A 17,733-nucleotide genomic window follows, 5' to 3' on the forward strand; every position below is an offset into this window, starting at 1 on the left:
GGATGCTCTGGCCTTGGCCAGGCAAAGAGGGAACACTCTGCATAAAAGATTTTAGAAGCTTCAGATCTTTCCTTGCAAGCAGTGCAGTATTTATTGGCACAGCATCAGCACTGGAATAGGATTATTGGATTTGAAAGGCTTTTTCCCTGGAGTGGTCTTTATCCTCTTAAAAAGATAGAGCAATTAAACATTTTTTTTCCTGAAGAGAATTAATCATCTGTGAACAGTCACACTGGTAGCCAGATGCATCACAAGAGATTTTCATCTTCTTAAATGCATAGTCAGTGGCTAGCAATCTGTTTTATCAATTTTCCATCCCTAGCTACAGACCAAAAATTTACCAATCCCAAATTATTTTAATTTCTAGATCTAATATGAGAAGATGGAATGGAATGTAAAAAAAAAAAATATTGTAAAGGCATTTTACATCAAAAGGATGCTAATGTCAGAGAATCAAAACTTGCAATTGGACATTCTGTTCTAGCCAATAGACATGGAATGCTTTGTATAAATTTCACAAAGTTCTGCCAACACTACCCTGCTATAATTTCCAAGAAAACAGGAGGCTGCTCTTACCTAGTGCATGTCAGTACAGGGTATGATATTTTCACCAAAAGCCACAGCTGAGATGAAACATGTAAAAATTATTGTCAGAAGAACACATTTATGAAAATACAATTAAGAGAGCATCATGGAAGAATGCAAGATTGAGATTTTCCTAAATGTCTGAGTAGGAGAGAAGAGTCCAGGCTCTCACTGAACACAGCACCTTGCAGGATCAGCTGCATCTCAAGCAAAGCTGATGTAACATCTGCACCAAAACTGGGACTGGATTCAACACATGTAGAAAACCTTCAGAAGAGAAGTAATAGCTCAGTATGACTAAAGATGATCTAGTGAACAGCATCCCTGCCCATGCCAGTGGGATTAGAACTTTAAGGTCCCCTCAAACCCAAGCCATTCTATGATTCTGTGAAGGAGAAGTTCTGGCTTGAATCAGCACAGCTTCAAGAATCAGCACAGTCAACATGTTTTGTTTTCTTCAGGATAAGCCAGACAAGGTCTGGAGAAGCTTCTGCTGCTCAGTGTTTGGCCAAAAATAAGGGATGAGCGAGCAAAAACCCAGGGCTAGACTCTGCTCACAGTGTAAACTCATAGTGACTCCACAGGCAGCTACAAGTTTAGGCTGGCAAAAGTGAGAGCAAAGTTGGGCTGTAGGTAAGGACTTCTGTGCTGAGCTCAACAACAACAGTTCAGCTTATGCAGCTCGGGGAAAAAAAAAAGAAAGAAGGAGACTGGACTACAGAGCAACCTCACTTTTAGCTCTGTTGCTGATATGGATGGAAACCCCAATTTTATTTTATTAAAGGTGTCAAACTTTTTTAATAGCCCAGACACCTACAGGGGTAACAAATTCACATCCTCTGTATGGTAAATTGCATATTCAGCAGCTGTGAGGCCAATTAGACATTGAAATGACAAAGTGCTATCTCAGGCCAGCAGAGACTTACTGCACAGAGACAGTGTTTAGTTTTATTATTCTAGCAGTGTTTAGCTGTCATCTGTCATACAGGCTTAGGGGAAAGGGCCTCCACACCTGGAACAGCTGCAATAGCTTGAACTGCAAGATTAGCACAATAAGTTTACTTTTAACAGAGCACTCAATTCACATCCAAAACTTATCCCCAGCTCCAAATGCACGCTCTTTGTCAAGCTATAGCTTTATGAATGAAGAGGAATTAGCTTTCAGCATTACAGCCCAAGGTCTGAACAGTTTAAATTATTTGGCTGAATTGAGAAAGGTATTAAGAAAGCTGCAAAGATTAATTTCCTTTCCCAGCATATTCTCTCTCCCTTTTTTAAAAAGACACCTATTGCTTATAGATTTTTGAAAAGGAACTATATTAGACAAACTAAGTAAAATGCAATTATATGTGGCACTAAGTATCAGTTAATAAAGTGCATTAAAAAAAAAGGCAGCATAAATATCCTAATGGTTTAAATCAGAAAGCTAAAATCTTTGCTAACATAAGGAATTCTTTGAAATGTCTCTCAAAAGAATACAATGCTCCATTAGTGGTAGATTATTATTCTCTAAGGTCCTGTCCATGCTAGAAATGTCTGTAACTAACTATAGCTGTGTAATAAATTTAGTATACATACAATTATTCAAGAAGTTTACAACTCTAGTAGAAGTAAAATAAAGTCAAAAGTTTTTTAACTGGAACCACTGTTTCCAGACTCTACTGGCCAAACTTCCAACACATAGCAAAGGCAAGATAAACTTCTTAGTGTAAACCAGCAACATTTACCTCCTTAGAGCAACAGCCAAATCAATCATCACAGCAGATATTTAATGTAAAGGCTCCACTTTAGCACAGGGGCCTATCATTGCAGTGTCAGCATCTGAACTACAACATACCCATAGCATAAACACCACTTACAACTGTCAGAGTTTTCATGTTTCCTTGGGTTTTTATGGGTAAAGTGGCCCTTCTTGCCTGTGTTAGGAACAATATTTCAGCTTACCAGAACTAAAGAAACTTCATAGCACAGAATGTATTTTTCCACTGGTTGTTTTGTCCTGTAGCAGCCTCCATTTTTCCCAGCCTGGGCAATAAAAGTCAGACTAATCCCTTTTAAATTTCTTCCTACACAGGTACCTTTGCAGGCTCTCCTGATGCTGATGTGGACATTTAGTGGATATAAAGTGCCCTATAGCACATTATCAGATTTTGTCCTTTGTGTGCACCTGTGGCAATGCCTTTCTCTCCAAGAGTTCTTGGTAAGGCAAAGGTGCTTCAGGTGAAAGCAACAGGTTTTCCGACATGCAACGCTGAGGAAATATCAGTAACCTGCAGAAGCTCTGTGCAACTTCGTAATTCAACACCTCACCCAGACCTGGTGAAGCCTGAAATGCTGATCCCTCAGACACCTTATTTCACTTGGCATCTGCCTGTTCTGACTTGTTTGGTGTTTGCCATTTGCTGCTCAGCCCAAATGTCCTGTGCTGACCATGACAGCAGGCACACGCTGCCTTCCCCAGCTCGTGGGCACAAAGTCTGCACTGCTGACAGTCAAACACAAAGAGAAAAAAACCCCACTGCATTCACACAGCCAAGAGGAGCTCTGGCTTGAAAGTGCAGCCTCATTGTCACAACCTAGACAGGCAGAGCTGGAGGACAGACAAACCCTCAAGCACAAGATGCTGCCTCGATCCTTGGGCTAACTTTTGGGTGCCTATTGCATCTGGAAAAACACTTCCCTCCAAAGGTGCTAAGGCAAAGCAGGGATTAATTAAAATGGAAAGAAATGAGCTATTTATTAAACTGTTTTCACATTTTCAGCTGTGTTAGAGAGCTTCCTGCAGCTGCCATAGAGACAACAGCTACAGACAATAAAACTTTATGAGCAATTTAAATTCTCTCTCCCCTTAGGAGATGGGGAAAAACAAGGACAACTGACTGGTTGCAGGTCTTGTGTATCTTGCCTTCATTAAGTAGGACTCTGTTTAAGCACTTATTATGCTTTTCCATCAGATAGTCACAGACTTCCACAAAAAGGATTAATTGTTTATAGCTTCCACTTTCAACAATACCCTATAAAAATACACTGCAGTCATATCTGATTATCCAATTTTGTTTAGTGCAAAGCACTCCCAGCACATCAGTCTGCTTATTTGCACGTCAGAATAGCAACAACATGGATTCCCCTGGGCAATGGAAAATAAGCTTTGCACTTGGAAAATAAAATAGTAATAACCACACAGTAGAACTGCAGATGCACGCAATAAATTAGATTTATCATCAGTCTTATACCATTAACACCTGAAATTTTCCCATAAATCTATCTTATTTGAGGCTTATTTAATGTTTCTTCTAAAGGTGGCCAGGAGCTAGAGATTCAAACTATGTAAGAACTGACAGGCATGAAGAAAAAAAAACATTTCTTTCTCTACAAAATGTACAACTTCCTTGTCAAAGAGGCACCAGCTTGGGGCATAAGATGGGCACATTTCCATCCAGGATCAGTTCACATTTTGACTTAAAAACTTTGCAAACATCAAACAATAAGAAGCTAGGAAGAGGATCTGGTGAAAGAAAAGATTTCTCAAATATCTAATACAATTTATAGAACTTCCATTTTATTCTCCTAGGATCTGTACATATATTTATGACTGAAATATATATTTACACTATATGTCTTTCTACTTCAGGTAAATCTAATATGTACATTCAATACACATGCATTTAAATTTTTTCAATCTTGCAAGGTCTTACTAGTTTTTCACATATTTTATGTTTACAAGATGTGGTGAGACTTAGCTTTTAACAGGTGCCTCTCAGTGTGCCAATCTAAATAAAATTATCCTTGATTTTCAAAGCCTGTTCTGGTAAAAGACCAAGAATGTTCTGAAACACTGCATGAATGAAAATACTGATGAATGGGAGAAGAGTGTGAACAGAGTAATAAACAGTAAAGGGGTTTCTGATACTAGCAAAGAATGGGACCCAAGAAAATGAGCAGACTGTACCTCACATTACCCCACTGAAAACACAGGATGAGTAGTGAGGTATGCTGGAATCAAAACTGTTTTGCAGCTGGTTTTCTGTACTTTTAGAGCACCTGCAATTGTGCTTTAAAGAAAAGACACTAGGTGGTAGGACTAGATGATCTTCCTAGGGCCTTTCCCATCTTAACCATTCTGCAATGCTGTGCTGCAATGTCACTGCCCAAAAACAGGGGGATTTTCAAAAGTTGTGATTTGCAAAAAGGCACCTTATAGAAGAGGCAAACCTGTAATCCCCCAAAGGTAGAGTAAAATGCTGAGAACACTCATCATGCACATGGCACTGAGGGAAGTTGCCAACCTTGCTGTCCTGCAGTAAACCCATGGAAAGTGTTCATGCCAGGCTCAAGCCCAGTGCTTGAAAGAAGCAGGTTAGTATGAGACAACAACTTGGTTCCCATGAGCTGCCACCCTTCCTCCATGGCTTTGAAGACTACAGAATTTAAACAGCTGGGCCTTTGCTTTCTTTTTTGGATGCTTTATTATAGCAGCAAGGCAGCAGATTGCTTATATTCCATTTTACTCGGACTCTTTTTAAACGTGTGAATGAGCATGTGTGTATGTTGAAGTGATAACATAAGGACAAGCCACATTTTTAGTAAATATTACTTTAAATTATCCTGGAATGTAAAAGTGCACTTGTGCAAAACTAGCTGCCCAAAAAGGAAAGCAGAGCTGTAAACCATCCTGCCTGCAAGTTGAGCATGTCAGCAGGAGAGTCACTGTATAAGGGCATGTTTACAGGTCATGTAAGCCTGCACCTACACTGAAACTCATGCCCTAAAACACAGAATATGCATGCACTCCATTGCCACAGACCCCTCTGCATTGTAGCAGAAAACCAGCTGAGACCCTGTGGTCAGAGGAGATGAGATTCCTGGGTGAATTTAAGCCTTTTCATCTCTGTAACGTGGGTAGAGGAGAGCAAGGAGCAGCCTCTCACCTGTGACAGTCAGCACACTGTGAACCTCATTGCTGAAGCCACCTCAAGGTGGATTTAAACCAGGCCCTCCTTTTGAATCACTCCAGCAGTGACAGGCAAACCATGGTCCCAGCCCAGTTCCAACCCCCTTGGCTCCAGTGCAGTGGACTGTGCAAGCCTTTTTCACCTGGTTCATTTCAAAATCCAGCTGGCAAAGAAGCTGCTTAGAGGGCTCTGCCTTTGAGCACACAGCAAGGACAGTCAGACCCAGGAACATCTGTGACAGCCACATACACCTGTGTAGTGACAGCAGTGCTGACACATGGGTAATTGTCAGCAAGGCTGATGCTGTGGGTAGAGCCATAAGCAGAAGGAAATTAAAAATTAGGGTACAAACCAGCTGTTTTTTAGTGATGCCAGAATGTTGTGCAATGCCTGTGATGCAGCTAGAGAGAGATGCAGGACTGAGCTGGGTAACAAGGCTGATGGCAGATGATACTTTTTGCTCTGGCAAGTCATTGAACTCTCACAGGCTTTGGGTCTCCCTTCATTCAAATCTTTCTTTATAAGATATGTAAGACAGGAACAGTGTCCCTAGCCTTAGTCATTACCCTGTTTTACTGAGTTCCTTATTTGGGCTGGAAGTGATTTGCCAGTGTAATGCAGGTAAGCAAAATAAAAATGTGCAGTTTTGGATGTTGTCACTTCTGGGAACATAAATGCACATTGTCCATTTCCCTGCAGAGCTTGGATCTTGCAGTGACACAAGACTTACTGCTACAGGTCTTTCCTCTGGCAAGTCTCATTTTGGAAGTGAAGTTACATTACTGGGAGTGCGGAGGGAGTAATTCTGCAATAAACAGAAAGATGCCAGAAATGGTAAAATTTTTGGTCAGATTCTTACACATAAAAGCAAATGGAGACTGTGCAGAGGTGCAGTTTGACCCTGTAATCTTATTGAGAAAATAGTCAGACTTAAGAACAAGGAACACGTTTGGAGTTCAGGGGCAATAAATCACTGAACTGGAATCTGAAATGCTAGGCTCTTCTGTTCAACATACTGCTCCAGCATCCCCAGCCTCCATCAGATGCCCTGCATGCCATACCAGGCTGAATTCGACCATATGTTTGAAGCTAAGCTATGAAATTCATTTGTCAAGTCCTGGGAGTTTTTGGCAAGTTGTCCTGTGCTATGTGTGTGGTCTGCTACACTAGAGCAGGCATGCAGAGCATAGTAACGGGAATGTCTATAGGATCCAGGGGCAACACAGCTGATGATTTCCCTTCTCTGACTTTTAGTGCTGTTTAATAATGAATGGAAATGGAGAAGACTAGGGTGGAAGCCGTTTCAGCACAGTTTCAGGCTTAAAGCCTGCTGAAGGCTGCTGGAACAAGCTATAAATACATTTCTGAGCTCCACGCCAACTGTGTAAACTCAGAAGCTGCTTGCTTCATTCAGGGACTTCATACCCACCAAAGAGTCAGGAGTCTCTTGGACTAGAGGTAAGTCAGTGGCTGGCAGAAGTCACATTTTCCTTGTGCAAGGAGATGTGGAAGATGCTAGGACAGTGCAGGGGCAGATGACGGATAGGAAATGATTTTTCGGGTGTTTTGAAAGGAAACACATAATCCAGAGTTACAGACCCTCATTAATCAGGCAGAGTAGTCCTGAGGAGCCAAATCTCACAAGAACACCCGTAGGACTTGGAGTCATTTGTAAGCTCTTCCTAACTGAACTCTTGGCATGACATTTGCCCAAATTCTCCATCCCAGTTCAAATATCACCACCTTGGCCTATGAACAGTTGCCTAGTGGCTCTGATTCAAGCTGATTCACAACAAAAGATAAATCTTTCTGCACCTAAAAAAAGAAAAAGCTGCTGAGAAAGTCTTCCATTCCTCTGCCTTGTGCAATCTTGGACCAGGAGTTTTTGCAACAAGGTCAGTCTCATTTCTTCATCTCCTGAACACACATCTCTCTTCCTTGCTGTGTTGATTGCTATGGGTAGTCCTGCCACCATATTTTTTTAATACAGCACAGACTGCAGAAAGGAGGCAGATCTGTCAGAAAGAAGTTTAATTGAAGTTTTTGATATACAGCATGAAGCTGTCTCTTTAACAGAAATTAACAGGCTGCATGGCAGGAAAAAGCCAGGATCTCTCTCAGCCTCAGCTCATCTCATCTTCAGAAGGAACTTCAGCTCCTGAAGTACCATCTAACCTTTTCCATGGTGAAAAGAAGACCCATGAAACTACTGTTACATGGAGAAGTTCTGCAATTTGCCTCCCAGTGACAATGCAAAGCCAACTCTAAGGCTGTGTGCTGACTCCTGGTCCCCCAGCAACCTTGCTGCCCTTCAGTCCTCAGAGATTCTTTTCAGTTTTTTTAAAACGTATAAACTCAAATAGCCCAAACCTTGACAGCCTGCACATCTTGGACTGAGTCCTCACAAATGCCAAACCATCTTCATGTCACCTAAGGATGGCAGAAGACACAGGCACTCAGCACTCCTCAACCTCCAACCCCAACTGTATATGCAACCTTCAGGCTCCAGAGGACAAATCAAACTCCTCTGTAGAAGCAACATCCTGGAAAAAACTAGCCACAGATTCTCTCAGGTAATTCGGAAGATAGTCATGTTTCAAATCTGTCGGTTAAACCTGACAGAAAATCATAACAGTGCCATCCAGGAAGGATTTAACCGTAGTACATAAAATGCACCTCCCCATTTTGGCACAAGGAAAGGACAAGATGATTAAAAATAAAGTCTTACAAGGTATATGACACTCTCCAGGCTATTCTCTGATAGAACTACACCTCTGAGCAGAAATCCACTCACTTAGAGATGGCTTCTAGTGCTACCTTGTAGAAGCTGTTTCCCACCTCCCATTGATGTTATATTTACAAGCTAAGTTTCAAACATCCACCAACCCAGGCTGAGGTCCTGAGATGCCCTGGGGAGGAAGGACAGCACAGGACAGGATGCCCTGTCCTTGTCCCAGCACAAAGAGGGGACAGGCAGTGTCAGGCTGGCCCTTTGTCAGGGCTGGCTTAGCATCAGCTCTGTGCTTGGACCCAGGTACTCACCTAAGAGCTGCACTCCACGGGTGAGCCCATAGACATCGATCAGGGCCCAGAGGGGCTCTGCCGTCCTCACGCCGCTGAAGAAGAGCATCGCAGCAGAGTCGTTCACCCGGTAGAAAACCCGTCCCTTCTTGTCCACCCAGAAGGCTATGATGTTCCCCTCATTGGCAAACTCTTCCGGCAGAGCCTTGGCCCAAAACCCGCTTTGGGAAACCAAGTCAGGGCACGCATACTTAGGCAGAGTGTCGGGGTTAATCCTCGACGGGTCCTTGGAAGTAAAGCCGAGTCGAAGAGCCCCACTCCAGCAACACTGCTTTTTAGTGATCTGCAAAGGCAACAGCAGCAATGACAGCACTGGGCACCTGAACATCAACTTACACACTACAGGCTTTATGCATCAAACACTAGTGGCCAGCGTGCAGACAGCCCCACCCGAATTAGGATTTTACCCAACAAACACTGCTGTAGCTTTTTCAGCTGCACACAGCAATGCTACTGCACATTTAGGATACAATGTCCATATTTAAAACCAAATAAATCAAATTAAATCTATGTGGATAGGTGAAATTTAATTACAGCTGCATGATGATTCATTTTTATTTCTAGGGTAATTCCTTTCGGCCTAAGAATAACCCTCCCATAAAATGTGCCAAAAATGGTGACAAGACCTTTTATCTCAGCAGAGCTCTTCCCACGTGGTGCTCAGATGATGGGATCTCTCATGACCTGAGAGAAAAGCTCCAGAATCAGTTACCACCACAGGCTTTTCTGGGTTGCTCAGGCAAGTAAAAGACAGTCTTTCCCTTGTTTAACTTGTCACACTGGATGACACACTGAAATCATAGCCTTGCAGCAGAGAACTTGTGTGTGGGAAAGCACAATATAGAGTATTTGACTTCATTAAATACAAAATTTTGAAGCAACAATAGATGTTCTCTTATGATTGGGAAAACCTACTTATTTCAGCTGTGAATGGTGTTTTGCGAAATACGTTGTGCATAACTACTCCCTAACTTGTCACTATGCAATTACTCAGTGTGTCTGGGGTCAGGAACATCTGCTGTGGTTTTTGGAATGGCTCATGTGTCATACCCATCCTTCTGCACCTGACAAACAGCAGGACAAAGGATCACAGTCATCAGCTTCTGCTCACAAGTCATCAACTTGTACTCACAAGAACTGAGCCCTGGCAGTAGGGGATCTGTGGGAAGCAGGCAGCAGGACCTAAACACATGCAGCCCATTGAAATAACTACCTAGTTATAAGGTCTTTTTTTCTTCCCATGGAAGCAAAGAGTCTTCCAGAGTTAGTAGGGTCCTCAGATGATGTCCTTGATGAAGTTTTTCCTCTCATTTTATTGTTTGAATAGGAACCTGTTAGGAATTGTTCCCCTCAAAGGGGCTCAGCCTGTCAGCATCCAGACTATGACAAGAAAGACCTAAGGATGCTGGGTCCAACCCTGATGTGGGGCCAAGACAGTTCCTGCATGCCAGTCGACACACAATCACTGTATCTGTTCACACTTTGAACCTGCAGCAAACACAAGAGATCATCATCTTCCATCAGTGCCTCGGCAGCCTCAAGCAATTCCACTGCTGGCCACAGGACAAGAGCAGAAACATGGATAGGTACATACACAGCTACCACCTACCAGACATCACACAAAATTTATTGCCTTTCTGTAATTTCATGTTCTGCCAAAGCTTTAATGGCTCAGATGAATGGCAGTGACAGAGACTGAACTGTCCAGGACTGCAGGACTTTGTTCTCAGAAGCCTGGCAGCAGCCCCACGTGTCCCAGCTTGGATGCATAGAATTTTCACAAAGGAATTCTACAAGATGTCTTCTCTGGAGTTCTGAATACCCTGCTAATCTAATTTGTAAATACTGTGTTTTTCTTTTACATATTCCTCTCCACGGCAAATCTGGAACATGTGCCCTTGGAGTCACAATAATCACAAAGACATTGTTCAAAGCCTAGAGATTTCTATTTTATAAGTAAAGTATCAGATAAAATAACTCAGAGCTTAGAAAAAAGTTATCAGCAGACAATTTTTCAGTTAAGGGAGTGCTGCTCTTTATCCCTACTCAGTCCACCCAGGCACCTAAACTGTTTACATGAAACACTTGAGCACTGACCTCAGTCCCAGGAGCCATGGGAAGCCCCTGCTTGCAGGGTGGACACTGGGATGACACTAAAAAGGACTGAAGTAGATTTGCTATTTTATATACCTGGCCAGGGTGGGATGGCATCACACATGTCCCCAGTAGAAGTGGGGTTAACAGGGTGTGCACATGACAAAATAGGGAAACATAATACACACACTCCAAGAAGAAGCCTGGGTTATTTTTTGCAGCAAATTTACTGCAAGCTCTAAAAGCTTTTGGGCCTAAGATAAATATGGCCTCATTGTCATTTGTACAATTCAGTCTCTTGCCAATACTTCACAGCAATCACAGGCAGCATGAAGTAAATATTCATATGGTAATTGGGGCTGCACATGTTCCATGTATTAATCAGCACCTATAAACAGTTCTCAATACAGTCTGACCACAGGCAAACTAATATCCAAATTAAAATCAAGTATAAAGCCTGCCAAGAATTAGACACAGCTGGACAAAGGGTACACAGTTTTGCTAAAAAAGGCAACAGTTAATGATGGACCAAATTCTCTTTTCAGCAGCCACTGCTAGCAGAAAAGCTTGGGAGGTCCACTGGGTACCAGAAGGGAAGGAAAATACAGAATCAACATCCAAACTGCTAAACCATTGCTGCTTTCACACATCCAGGCTCTTGATCTTTACTGCCGTATGCCATCTTTGAGAAATATGCTTCCTAGCAATGCCCCAAATTACAGGGAAGAAACCATACTGGAGCATTTGTCTCTGAGGCTGCTTGACAGCCATATCTCCATATTCCCAGAGCTGCAAAATAATGTCAGAATAAAACCTGAGAGTTAATAGCTAAGAAACAGAATGAAATCTCCTTAATTCTGTCCTGTTTTCCAGAGGAAGTCTAGATCTTACAGGACCTGAATGACTGAGTCATGGTTAGTCTGTGGCTGGTAAGAAGGTCTAAGATGCTGTTTTCCACAAGCACAAACAATAGCAAGGCACTTACAGGATGGACGTATCATACAAAAGCAAGGATGGTTTCCCATTTCATCCCTCCCTAGAGCACAAGTTCTGCTAAAGCTTATTGATTACTCCCATGAGACCTTCCCATTGGAGTCAGCAAGAGCTCTGCTCATAAATCTCTTGTGCAGATTTGCATGCATATCCTTCACATACGTTATGCAAGCTAAAATCCCCAAATACACAGAGATAAACAAGAGTGAATTTCCAGAGATAGCTACCTTGTTTCAGAATGAGGAAGAAATAATGCAGAACCTTTGCCTAAACCACTAAATCCACTCAAATATTTGATGGTGTCTTCAAAAATGAAATGCTGCTTTCATCTCCTCACAGATTATTTCTTGCAGTTGCTTGTCCAAACTGCTGGCCAACATGGGAAAAATCTCTATAGGCAATGTGAGAGATTCCTGCTGGGCTTCCAGCCTGGATAAAAGCAGTAAGAGCTCCATAGGAAGCATAACAAACCTGTAGTGGGGATTTTCTATCTCTGGGCCTGAGCCTGAAATCTCCATATATTTCCAAAAAGAAGCATGTCCCTCATTCCTTGCTGCTTTTCTGGCTGTGAGGGAAGAGGCAGGAAAGGCTGACGTGCTGCTGTAGGACTCAGCACTCCAGGACCTCTAGAAATGAGCAACAGCAAGATCATTCAAACTAGGTATCTATATGCTGACAAACCTTCTGGAAAACTCCTTCTGCACAAATGAAGGATTTGCAGTCAGATCATTCATGTGTGCCATGAACTAAAGTGCCAAAGAAGATGACCTGTTTTGTGCCAATAAAGGCGTGAAATCAGCTATGAACAGAAAAACGCAGTCTCATAAAGAGGGCATATGGATGGGAAAGTATCTGTGAATGAAGTTTCAAGGGTCTCAAGCTCCTTAAGGTGCTGATAATCTGAAAAGTGCTTCAGTTCCTAAGGACATGGAAGAGTTTCTTCATCAGAAAGTGGGTCCTGGTGTTAGTGGAAGTATGTTGTTTTAGAGGAGCTGGATTTCCCTTGCCAGCTGCAGGATAGAATGGTACCAGGGGTACAAACTCTACCCTCCAGGCTACCACAGACACAAAGGAATTGAAATCAGCCTGTGCCAGTGAGAAAAAGTGATCCCTGCAATATTCTCTCCTCTGGTCTTAATGCTATCAGGTGACTGATTCAACAAAGAAGTCAGCAGACTGACAGAAAGGTCCTTTTCTTAGACAGCAACTGACTGCTCCTTTCATCCTCTCCTCCAAACTCTTTTGTTTTTCCTGCCAAGCATGTGATCAAGAACCTTCCCTTCTAGGTCCTTTTTGGCCTCTTATCTCCTAGCTTTCCAAGTGATCTCAATTTAATCTCTTGTACTTGTCTAACATCAATGTAAGTATTTTTGGAAGGTGGATTTCCCTTTTGTTCTCAGTTTCTACAGCAGTCTGTACCTAAGGCTCCAAGAACCACAGTGACAAAAGCAGAAGTACCAATGAAGACTGCAGATCTTTAAGGCCAAGATCAGACTTCCATGCTTTTCAAGGAAGGACCAAAGATCAGCTGCAAGCACCAAAGCCTGGGACACCAAAGCATTCATTCCCAACTGCTCCTATGCCAAAAAAGGAAGGTATAATTTACTCACCTTAAGCCTGACTTGTTCATAAATAACAATGGGCCTGTTGCTGAAGGTAATGGCATTGCAGAAGCTAGCCTGGCGCTTCACTGCCTTCTGTGTTGTGTCCATGATGATCTGGGATCCCTTCGTGTGAGGATGGAAAAGCAGAGGGCTGATGGGCAGAGTTCCACATTGTGGGATGGGGAGACAGTGCTTCTGCTTGTGGTGGCATCGGTGGGAGGAAGTCGAAAATGACCCACCAATGGAATCTGAAAGCAGAATGGGGAAAAAGGGGTTCAAATCTGCTGTGAGTAACATGGAAATTTTCAATGCACCAAAAAAAAAAATAGCAAGCCAGGGTACTTTAGATAGAAAGTATAGCTAAAACAAAAAAATTTAGCCATATCCTTAACTTGTAAACCACTGAGGGATTTCAGAGCATCTTCAGCAATAAAAGACCACAAGGATACTCAAGATTCCTGTCTGGACAATCTGACAGTACAGAGCATGACATTAAGACTGCACCTCAGCACTGAAATCACAGGCCACTGAAATCACCTTGAGGCCACAGACCAGGAGAAAACACAAGAACTGGTTCTAAAACTGGAACAAAGCCCTTGTGAAGTTGCTGTATCAAAGTTGTCACACCTAGGGAACAATCTCTTACACTCCAGAGGACTTTACTCAACCATTTCTCTCACATCTCCTTTGCAACAGCAACTCCACTGATCTTTGCCTCCATGTGATTCTGCATGTCCTATCAACCCATGCCATGTACCAGATCAGGCACACACATTGCTAATTTATACTCAAACACCACTCAGCAGTAACACACCTGGACCTTTCCACCAACTCCCACCCAGTGTCCTCTCTTTTCCACTGATAAGAACTTCAGCTGAGATCCCACATGCCACGAAGGCACTGATCAGCACATTATCATTACAGTGAGGAAAGGTGAGACAGGCTGGGAAGGATGGAGGAGATTGTGTCTTTCTCCACTCAAGACTCCACAGAAAGACTGGACACAGGATCAGTACAGTCATGACAGCAGCTTTGCTCCTGAACGAATGGACAGGCACATTTCTTTCCAACGGGGAGCCTGCAGCAGTTCCAGCTCAAAACAACCACTCTACTGAACACAAGTCATCTGCTTCCTTTTCTTTGTTGTGCACATACACACTACATCATGCACATATGTTTGGGAGGAAATACTCCTAAATTTGGAAACAGAGTACCAACAGAATACAGGACTATTATGTGACAGACTGAAGGACGTTACAAAATCAAACATGATCTTAAGAATATGCCAGTTTGTGCTGTAGAGATGCATGACTAAACACTACTCTTCAAACACGCAAACTATAGAAACTAATTATCTATATTCTTCACACAAATTAATTGCTTACTGCTGTCTTTCTACAGCTACTATAAAATAATGCTTACACCTCTCATATAACTCCTGGTTTTGCAATAAAATGTCCAGACTCTCTTCCTTCCAGCCTCTTGGGTAGTCTTAGCTTGCAGCTACACAAAGCTGTAACAGCACATCCTCAGGTTGAGTGTGATTAACTATGAGCAGCACCTAAAATGCTGGCTTCTGATGAGAACATTATGATTCAACTTCAGCAGCTGTCACCCTGGCCTTCTCATCTCCTTGCTGGGTTTTTTTCCTCCCATTTTAAGCTACAGCACTGTTCCTTCAGAACAGAGCAGGTGGGTCATACAGCAGGGCTGTTACCTTTAAACACTTTCATTAACGCTTTATGGGAGAGATGAATCAAGTGGGGGTTTTTGATGCTAAAAGTGACGTGTAATATGTCAACTTCCTTCTCTTGTTCCTCACTGTGGAGAAGGAGAAATAAGGTACAAAGTACTGAGGAAAATGAGAGATTAACCTGAGCAGGCAGGTCACGGAGGGAAACCTTTGGGAAGAACAGACTGCACGAAAGGGGAGCTTGACAGGGGAAGGTCAGGATGCAGGAGCTCACGTGAGCCTGACCTTTTCCCTTTGGAAAGGTCACTGCTGACCTGGGGTGGTGCACCCTGGTTTTCCTCACAGACAAGACTGGGTGGCCAGAAGACAATACAAGCTGCTGCAGGCCCACAGACAGAATCTTCTCAGGGTACTGCCTAAAATGTGTTTAAAGACTGTTCCATGCCCCAAAGAACAGGAGGTTGAATCCCTTCCAGTATCACTAGATTTTTGGAAACCAGGTGTGTTCTCTACTGTGTCCCCTTTGAAACTGCTATCTTGTGACAAAAGTCACAAGAGCAAGATTATGCCTGTCTGAAAGCAGGCTCTGTGTTGAAGGGCTGCAAACTCAGAGGTGCACTGTGGAACCCTGTACAGCTTTCCAGCTTCCATGTTGGGGATCACAAGGAACAGCAGCTGCTCACTCCTGAGGTTTGACTTCATTTCTCCATTCATGCCTGGTTATAGATGCTGTTTGAACTATTTCACCCAGCAGTGCATTTGAACCCTCAACACAACCTCCCCACAATACCATAAACCCTGCCAAGAGCATAGCAAAAGTGGTAAAGTACCACTCACTCCCCTGAGCCACAAGGCCATGAACTGGATCTTCTGAAACCTTTAAGTGAGCCAAGGTGAAGGAGATGCTAACATGACCACACCATAACGCAGCTGAATCGCTCTGCCTTCAGTGTCCCACTCCTCAATGTATCCTTTTTGGAGCTGTTTGGTAAAGCAGAGTATCTCTCCAAAGGTGGCACACTCCTCCTTCCCTGTGCATTAGATGTCCCTGGTCTCCTGGATCTCAAGGCCTGAACAACATCCTGTACACAACACACTGCACACAAGGCAACACTGGGAGCTCTCAGCCTAGGATAATGCAGCTCAAAGCCTGTTAAGGGTTTTCACCAGAAGTGTTCATGCTCTGCAAACATTAGGCATAACCTTAAAGGCTTGGAATTTCTTAAATGCTGCAAGAAATGTCTGATTTTTTTAAAATACATTTTTGCCAGTGTAAAATACTTCAATAGGCACTTATGACAATACTGTAAAAAATCATTTCAGACTGAAAACTGACCGCAAGGAATTAAAGATAAGCTTCTTACAGTATGTGAAGTAAGTATCATTCTGAATTGAAAGAAACAAAAACGAAGACTTTAAAACAGAGCCCAAAGACTGACATGCAGCAGCAAATGGAAATGACATATCCTTGTCTGCCTGGGGAGGAGGAAGGGTCTGGGGTGGGGACAGAGGTACCTGTGCTGCAGGCAAGCAAAAGTGAAACAAGCATGCAGGACTACCCCACTATGAATGGAGAAGAGTGTTTCAGAATTATTACCTATCAAAAGAGGCTGACAGCGCCTTATCTGGCAGCTGGCCTTACTGGATAAGCACTTAAAGGGGAAGATTTTGAGAAGGAAGAAAAGGAAACCATGTGTGGGTGTGGGGACAGGGGACACTCACACAGTGCAGCAGAAAAGGCCTGCCCCTGAAGGAGTATCCACACAGCCTTTCCAAGCCTGGTTAGTTAGCAGCAGCACAGGGAGAAAAAAAATCAGCTGAGATGAATACTTGTAATCCTTACCATTCCTTGAGCTGGACCCATACTTCTGAAACTTATCAGTGAAATACAGCTTAACTAGTTACACTGATCCTTTATATTTGTTAATAAAAAGCTCAGAAGGAGAAAACATTTTGAAATTGTTGTGCTAGGCTCTGCAAAAGGATTCTTAAAAGCACAATTTGAAATACAGTTTACTAAAAATAAACATTAGCTTAACACCAGTGGAAACTTGAAAGGGGTTGGAAACCTTGTTTTCTCACAAGCAGCCTGACCCAGGGCATGTGCACAGAAGAAAGAAAACCATAAATTAATGCAAATTTTCACTGCCTTTAAAAACATGGTTGCTGTTCTTGAGGGAATAAGTAATAATGTCTTATATCCAACTCTCTCTGGGCCTGTAGGATAACAGTGACCCTGTCAGATTGCTGTCACCACAGTAAAGTACTCATGTGTGCATGACAAAATGACCAAGAAACCAAAGCAAAACTTTGCTACTCCACAGGAAGAGACTATAGCTTTGCAAGTGTTGGGGTATTCAATGGTAGAAATGCAAAGGGTTAATTCTAGAGTGCTAAATCCACATTAAGGAGCATTTTGGTTTAAATATCAGTGAATTAGGGAAATGTCTACAAGGTGGATCTTCAGCCAGCTGGTCAGAACCAGCATTCCCATCCAAGACTCCAAAAGAAGTCAAAGCCAAAACATAACTTATTTTCATCTGTGCTATTTTAGAGGTGGCAAGATGTATCAAATGAGTAGGTTTATGCATAGTGTAAGATTTTCCATTTAAATTGCAAACTACAAGACAAGAGGCAGGTGCAGACAAACCACATGCACATGAAAGGAGATAATACCACTCCTTTTTTTTTTTAACCTGAAATGCAAAGTTGTCTAAGTTGTCTCTACAGT

General features: G+C 42.7%; 1 protein-coding gene across 4 annotated transcripts in view; it reads right to left on the reverse strand.

Annotated features, from left to right (window-relative positions):
• NEURL1 (neuralized E3 ubiquitin protein ligase 1) overlaps positions 1-17,733 on the reverse strand; it is a 142,758-nt gene that overhangs the window by 46,955 nt on the left and 78,070 nt on the right. For all 4 annotated transcript variants that reach the window (XM_063405378.1, XM_063405380.1, XM_063405377.1 and 1 more), the window contains exons 2-3: positions 13,316-13,557; positions 8,580-8,901 (exon numbers count right to left, since the gene is read on the reverse strand). In XM_063405378.1, the coding sequence (XP_063261448.1) occupies positions 8,580-8,901; positions 13,316-13,557 (564 nt within the window). The remainder of the gene's footprint in view (positions 1-8,579; positions 8,902-13,315; positions 13,558-17,733) is intronic.

This window comes from Prinia subflava, chromosome 9 (assembly GCF_021018805.1).
Source record: "Prinia subflava isolate CZ2003 ecotype Zambia chromosome 9, Cam_Psub_1.2, whole genome shotgun sequence".
Taxonomy (NCBI): domain Eukaryota; kingdom Metazoa; phylum Chordata; class Aves; order Passeriformes; family Cisticolidae; genus Prinia; species Prinia subflava.